Source organism: Sander lucioperca, chromosome 13 (genome assembly GCF_008315115.2).
Source record: "Sander lucioperca isolate FBNREF2018 chromosome 13, SLUC_FBN_1.2, whole genome shotgun sequence".
NCBI lineage: Eukaryota > Metazoa > Chordata > Actinopteri > Perciformes > Percidae > Sander > Sander lucioperca.
Window position 1 is genome coordinate 36,528,554 of NC_050185.1, and position 7,500 is coordinate 36,536,053.

The window sequence follows — 7,500 nt, forward strand, 5'->3', positions numbered from 1 at the left end:
CCAACTGGATCGTCACTGGTCTCCTGACATACAGCATCACATATAGTGATTTAGTCAGTCTAAGCCTACAGATCAAAATAGTTTGCATTCATTTGCTATTGAGTTATATTACTCTCAAATGCAATTATACACGTTCATTGTGTAAATCCCTTCATGCTAAATAGAGCAACCAACAATCACAATAACCTATCACACATATATAAGATACATTATAGTTATGTGATATTGCTGTAAAAGTTCTAAGCTAAATGAGGAACAATTCAATTTCCTCACTGCAAGTGTAAGATTGAATTTACAGCTGTGGAATATAGAGCATGCAGGAGACAGACTGGGGCAAGAGCCTCCCCGTGTAAGAAGAAGGGGCATTAGAGTGTGGGGTGGTGAGGGGGAGAGGAAGGGGCATTAGAGTGTGGGCTGGTGAGGGGGAGAGGAAGGGGCATTAGAGTGTGGGCTGGTGAAGGGGTGAGGAAGAGGGAGAGAGGGGCACGATGACAAAGAAAAGCCAGAAAAAAGGCAAAGGCCCAGTGAAATATCAAATGAGATACAGGCAACAATGATAGACTGTAATCAACCATGGCCTAAGAATGACAGAGGCTGGGCGGAGAGTGCAGCCTCTCTTCTTTTTACCTGCACTTATTGTACAGCAGTTCCTAATCATTTTGCTGTTGTATATCTTTTTTCTGTACAAGCTTTCTTTATGTATTTTCGATAACTGGTATGTACACACAATGACAAGATAAATGTCTTGTTGAAAGTATAGTGTGTGTGCCACGGCTGACATCAATACTATTCAGCTGCCTCAATATAAAATGTTAGCCTTTGGACAATATTTCATAGTGGGTAACTATCACACTTTCAGAGTACACTGTCAATAGACGAGATGTCTTAGCATTTTGACTGTGTTAGTCTAAGCAATAATAAATAATGATTGTTTTGATGCCAATGATTTATTCAGGTCACATATATTATCGTCGTGCTGAATGTCCGACGTGGTGTGAGGGTTGTACTTAAGAGTTTTGACAATTGTAAATTTGGTTCAGTTAATGTGCCAAAGAGTTTGAGAAAAACTGTAATCTGGATTACCTGAAATTCTGTGGCCACCACAGCAGCAGGGCAGTGATCCTCCGTCTCCATAGCTACAGCAGCTGGGATTTTGGGCTGTACCCTGTGCTTGTCACAATTTAACACAACATGACGACAGCCTGGCTCCACATGCTGAAGTCCACATATCATCTGAGCTGAGGAGGGAGAAGGGGCTGGCAGCGGGGCCTTCAGCCTGGCTGTAAGAACATTTTGGTCACAACAACATTCAGTGCATTCACGATGGTTCAAAGTAAAACGCAAACTAATATAATAACCTTTCAAAGAAGCAACAATCCCAGAGGAGTGATCAGGCTCGGGAGGTCTGGAAACTGTAGCTGTTGGCTCCGTCCTGTGTGCTGTAAAACAATTCAGAGTCATTTACCTCACACAGTCAAGTCTGTTTATGCTTCACAATGTGTCTTTACCTGTCGTCTCTCTAACAAACTGAGTACAGACTGAAAACACCATATTCCCTTAAATTATAAATAGCTATTTATTTGTAATGTCAAAACACAATGCTTTTAAGTAAACAGGTAAAGCACAGAAACAATATCAATACATAGTAAGCACTCTGCCTGTCATTCAAAGATGTGGCATGGCAAAAAAAAAGCCAAATCCTTGAATGACAGCCTGAGAAAAAGCATGCAAAAAAGAAAACACTTACCATCATCGCTGACATGTTAATTCCTTAGGTTAGTAGGAGAGTAAGAGACACACAAGCATCAGAACAGGCCTGAAACACGGCCAAAATAACAAACTAGTTGAAGGAGAACAGTAATAGCAGGAGGATTCTACACTGATGGAGAAAAACCTGTTGGTGGAGACACAGCCGGGGCTCTGGAGACTGCTGCTGCTGCTGGCCCTGAAATCACAGCTCACATTCGACTATTATCATGAACAGTAGGAGGAAGAGTTTAAAAAATACTTTTATTAAACTAGATCCACCTACTTAGTTCAGTGTCAACTTTAGATGGAGAGAGATTCAGCATCCTCTCTCAGCTCCTCGTCTCCTCCATCGCCACGAGGATTACTGTAATGATAACATGGATTGGGTGTCAGGTATATTACCTGATGGAGCCTTCCTGAAAGACACCGTAATCTTCCCTGGAAAGAAGTTGGATGTCTTCTTCAGTATATCCTGTGCACAGCAAAACACAATGCATTTTATATACTAATAATTATTAATATAATCATACTATTATCCTAGAGAGACAGATAGATAGAGAGAGAGAGAGAGAGAGAGAGAGAGAGAGAGAGAGAGATAGATAGATAGATAGATAGATAGATAGATAGATAGATAGATAGATAGATAGATAGACAGACAGACAGACAGACAGACAGATAAATAGATAGATAGATAAATAGATACATAGATAGAGAGCAGAACAAAATGTCTGTTTCACCTATTAATCTTAACAATAATTTAATATTTTTGTTTGGCATAGCAATTACACCCATCTATACATGCTGTAGTATTACGTTACCCATTCAAAATATACATAATGTGACTGAAATACGAAGTATTCACAATGTTTCAGTATTATATGATTTTTAATGCAAAATGTATTTACACGACACTGGATCAGTGTCAGCAAGAGAGGAAATGACTCTAAATATACGTAATGCATGACGTACATGTATTACCTTAATGTTAGCTAACACCGACCAGACCTTAACTACACAGTCCGAACCGTCAATCAGAAACATACACATCCACTAAACGTAACGTACACCGTCATTCCATACAACAACGGAACACATACATGTGACTTCATACGTCTGATAGTTTACACAGATTGTAGGCGACAGCACCGTGATCAACACGCGAACAGTATCGATGTAAAAACCTGCCGCTTGCCTGTCTTTCTGACTGTCTGTGCTGGTCTACGATGTGAAGTCTGTCACTGTAAACAGGAAATTACGGACACTAAAAAGCCCCCGAAATCAAGCTTGTGGCACAAATATAGACAGCCGTACTTTAAGAACTGACCATCAGAGGACCAGAAGGGTAGACGCGTAGATGGATTAAGAGAACGCAAAAGGTCGGTTCGAAACCGGGCGGAACACATGTGTTTTTTTTTTTTAAGAAAATAACCTCTTTTGTTTGGAGCAATTAAACTTATGNCCTCTGCCTTCATCTACGCTCAGCTGCTGTAGGCCAAACAGTTCCTGTATCATCGTTTCGCTGCTTTTCGGCGCTGCTGCAACATCCCACACACACAAAACTGCGGATGGGGTTGTTGTGGGTTGTGCCATGATGTCGACCCACCCGCTCCACCGTAACCCGGCTCAGGACTCCTCCTCCGCTGAGAAGGCAGGGGCAATGTTTATATGTTTAAGTTTCTACCAAAAAACTCGGACAAACATGCATCAAAAGAATTGTTTGAGGATTGTGTAGAGGTGTTGCGAATAAGTCCAGTTAAAAACAACGTTCAATGTGTTACAGTGTTGTTACGATATTTCCCCATAGTTTGACATGTGGCATAGCGACTTATACTTATTCAATCATTCTTAGCCAGTTTTTTAGGAGATCGGTAGTAGTAGAGTGAAAAGGACCTGGTAGCCATCAAGACTGTCGCCTTTTGGTAGCGGCTGTGTGCTGGACTGCTGGGACGGCTGGGTACGGGCGAAACTGCTGAAAGACAGGATCAGCATCACCGCTCAAACAACTGGATCGTCACTGGTCTCCTGACATACAGCATCTCACATATCGTGATCTACTAGTCGTCTATGCCTACCATCAAAATAGTTTGCATCTCACTGGCTATGAGTGAGATTACGCTCAAATGCATTAGACACGTCACTGTGTAATCCCTTCATCCTAATCGAGCAACCACACTCACATAACCTATCACACATATATAATACATTATAGTTATGTGATATTGCTGTAAAAGGTCTAAGCTAAATAGAACAATTCAATTCCTCACTGCAAGTGTAAGATTGATTTACAGCTGTGGAATATAGAGCATGCAGGAGACGACTGGGCAAGAGCCTCCCCGTGTAAGAAGGGCATGATAGTGATGTGGTATGGTAGGGGGAGAGAGAAGGGGCATTAGAGTGTGGGCTGGCTAGAGGGGTAAGGAGAGGGCATTAGAGTTGGGCTGGTGAAGGGGTGAGAAGAGGGAGAGAGGGGCACGATGACAAGAAAAGCCGAAAAAGGCAAAGGCCCATTGAATATCAATGAGATACAGGCACAATGATATACTGTAATCAACCATGCCTAGAATGACAGCAGGCTGGGCGAGAGTGCAGCCTCTCTTCTTTTTACCTGCACTTATTGTACAGCAGTTTCCTATCATTTGCTGTTGTATATCTGTTTCTGTACAAGCTTTCTTTATTTTCGATAACTGTATTACACACAATGACAGATAAATGTCTTGTTGAAAGTACTAGTGGTGTGCCACGGCTGACATCATACTATTCAGCTCCTCATTAACCATGTTAGCCTTTGGACAATATTTCATAGTGGGTACTATCACACTTTCAAGTACCTGTCAATAGACGAGATTCTTAGCAGTTTTGACTGTGTTAGTCTAAGCATATATAGATTGTTTTTGATGCCAATGATTTTATCAGGTCACATATATATCGTCGCGTGCTGAATGTCCGACTGGTGTGAGGGTTGTACTTAAGAGTTTTTGACATTGTAATTTGGTTCAGTTAATGTGCCAAGAGTTTGAGAAAACTGTAATCTGGATTACCTGAAATCTGTGGCCACACAGCAGCAGGGCATGATCCTCCGTCTCCATAGCTACAGCAGCTGGATTTTGGGCTGTACCCTGTGCTTGTCACAATTTAACACAACATGACGACAGCCCTGGCTCCACATGCTGAAGTCCACATATCATCTGACTGAGGAGGAGAGGGGCTGGCAGCGGGGCCTTCAGCCTGGCTGTAAGAACATTTTGGTCACACAACATTCAGTGCATTCACGATGGTTCACAGTAAAACGCAAACTATAATAACCTTTCAAAGAAGCAACATCCCAGAGGAGTGATCAGGCTCGGGAGGTCTGGAAACTGTAGCTGTTGGCTCCGTCCTGTGTGCTGTAAAACAATTCAGAGTCATTTACCTCACACAGTCAAGTCTGTTTATGCTTCACAATGTGTCTTTACCTGTCGTCTCTCTAACAAACTGAGTACAGACTGAAAACACCATATTCCCTTAAATTATAAATAGCTATTTATTTGTAATGTCAAACACAATGCTTTTAAGTAACAGGTAAAGCACAGAAACATCATCATACATATAAGCACTCTGCCTGTCATTCAAAGATGTGGCATGGCAAAAAAAAAGCCAAATCCTTGAATGACAGCCTGAGAAAAAGCATGCAAAAAAGAAAACACTTACCATCATCGCTGACATGTTAATTCCTTAGGTTAGTAGGAGAGTAAGAGAACACAAGCATCAGAACAGGCCTGAACACGGCCAAAATAACAAACTAGTTGAAGGAGAACAGTAATAGCAGGAGGATTCTACACTGATGGAGAAAAACCTGTTGGTGGAGACACAGCCGGGGCTCTGGAGACTGCTGCTGCTGCTGGCCCTGAAATCACAGCTCACATTCGACTATTATCATGAACAGTAGGAGGAAGAGTTTAAAAAATACTTTTATTAAACTAGATCCACCTACTTAGTTCAGTGTCAACTTTAGATGGAGAGAGATTCAGCATCCCTCTCTCCAGCTCCTCGTCCTCCTCCATCGCCACGAGATTACTGTAATGATAACATGGATTGGGTGTCAGGTATATTACCTGATGGAGCCTTCCTGAAAGACACCGTAATCTTCCCTGGAAAGAAGTTGGATGTCTTCTTCAGTATATCCTGTGCACAGCAAAACACAATGCATTTTATATACTAATAATTATTAATATAATCATACTATTATCCTAGAGAGACAGATAGATAGAGAGAGAGAGAGAGAGAGAGAGAGAGAGAGAGAGATAGATAGATAGATAGATAGATAGATAGATAGATAGATAGATAGATAGATAGACAGACAGACAGACAGACAGACAGATAAATAGATAGATAGATAAATAGATACATAGATAGAGAGCAGAACAAAATGTCTGTTTCACCTATTAATCTTAACAATAATTTAATATTTTTGTTTGGCATAGCAATTACACCCCATCCTATACATGCTGTAGTATTTAACGTTACCCATTCAAAATATACACTATAATTGACTGAAATACGAAGTATTCACAATGTTTCAGTATTTATATGATTTTTAAATGCAAAACATGTATTTACACGACACTGGATCAGTGTCAGCAAGAGAGGAAATGACTCTAAAATATAACGTAATGCATGACGTTAATGTATTAACCTTAATGTTAGCTAACACCATACCATACCTTAACTAACAACAGTCAGAACCTGTCAATCATAAAACAATACCACTAAACGTAACGTAACAGTTTCCATACAAACAACGGAAACACATACATTTACTTCTTACGTTTGATAAGTTTAACAGTTTGTTAGACGACAGAACAGTGATCAAAACGCCGTACATATCGATGTAAAAACCTCCGTGCATTGTCTTCTTTACTGCTGCTGCTGTCTACGATGTGAAGTCTGTCACTGTAAACAGGAAATAAGGAACTAACAGCCCCCCGAAATCCAGCTTGTGGCCACAAATATATGACAGCCGTACTTTAAGACTTACCATAGAGAATGAATGGTAGACGCGTAGATGTTAAGAGAACGCAAAAGGTCCCTGGTTCGAAACCGGGCGGAAACATGTGTTTTTTTTTTTTTTAAGAAATATAACTCTTTTGTTTGGAGCAATTAACTTATGTATGTAATTAATAAAACAGCGCCATTAGCACATATACTCATATAAAATGGCTTAACAGGGTACTGCAACTTCAGTTTTGTGTCGCTGTCTAAATAATTAAAATATCATTCTTGTATTTATTTAAATATTTGTTCTTTTAACAGTGATAACATCACTTTAAAGGCCTTTTACACCCAAGGCCAACACGAATATTCAGGTACAGTGAATTCATCTGAAAAGTTACCCTAATAAACCCACAATCAACTCCACACCGGTTGTTAGATTATTGTATGAAAAAGGTCTTCACAAGTCCAAAAAACTAAAATCTGGACGGGAGACAGAAGCAATCGGCACTGACTTCACAGCTCCTTTCCTTAAATAAATGTACGGTATATTGTCTGAAGGCACAGTGGTGTACCCACTTGTCTCATACATCCCGTATTTGTCACGCTCCCGTCGGCCCTGCCTCGTTTCTGTCATCAAACGGATGACACAGGAGAAAACATTGGATGTTTTCAGAGACATAGTGGCTGGAAATATTACCCTTCCAGTGTCAGCATTTCAAAGGCTTGCTGTTGCTTCACCTTTTAACTTGTATACTCCTGCCAAAATGAGCAACCCAATGT

General features: G+C 40.6%; 2 protein-coding genes and 1 long non-coding RNA gene across 5 annotated transcripts in view; all 3 read right to left on the reverse strand.

The window, feature by feature from the left end:
• LOC118496563 overlaps nucleotides 1-2,087 on the reverse strand; it is a 3,190-nt gene extending 1,103 nt beyond the window's left edge. The window contains exons 1-5 of the mRNA XM_036008780.1: nucleotides 2,033-2,087; nucleotides 1,895-1,939; nucleotides 1,359-1,439; nucleotides 1,084-1,280; nucleotides 1-23 (exon numbers count right to left, since the gene is read on the reverse strand). The exon at nucleotides 1-23 is cut by the window's left edge and continues 98 nt beyond it. Of these exons, the coding sequence (XP_035864673.1) occupies nucleotides 1-23; nucleotides 1,084-1,280; nucleotides 1,359-1,439; nucleotides 1,895-1,939; nucleotides 2,033-2,072 (386 nt within the window). The 5' untranslated portion in view covers nucleotides 2,073-2,087. The remainder of the gene's footprint in view (nucleotides 24-1,083; nucleotides 1,281-1,358; nucleotides 1,440-1,894; nucleotides 1,940-2,032) is intronic.
• Nucleotides 1-7,500, reverse strand: part of LOC116036424 (bromodomain-containing protein DDB_G0280777-like) — a 1,700,590-nt gene that overhangs the window by 1,264,171 nt on the left and 428,919 nt on the right. The gene's annotated exons all lie outside the window — the stretch shown is intronic.
• The window catches only part of LOC116061962, a 15,710-nt gene continuing 13,288 nt past the window's right edge, over nucleotides 5,079-7,500 (reverse strand). Inside the window, exons 2-5 of one of the 3 annotated variants that reach the window (XR_004107868.2) lie at nucleotides 6,554-6,672; nucleotides 5,720-5,876; nucleotides 5,582-5,632; nucleotides 5,114-5,132 (exon numbers count right to left, since the gene is read on the reverse strand). This is a non-coding gene — a long non-coding RNA (uncharacterized LOC116061962). Of the gene's footprint in view, nucleotides 5,133-5,581; nucleotides 5,633-5,719; nucleotides 5,896-6,553; nucleotides 6,694-7,500 lie in introns of those variants that run through there. The other 2 variants (XR_004899160.1, XR_004899159.1) reach the window with 2 other exon arrangements.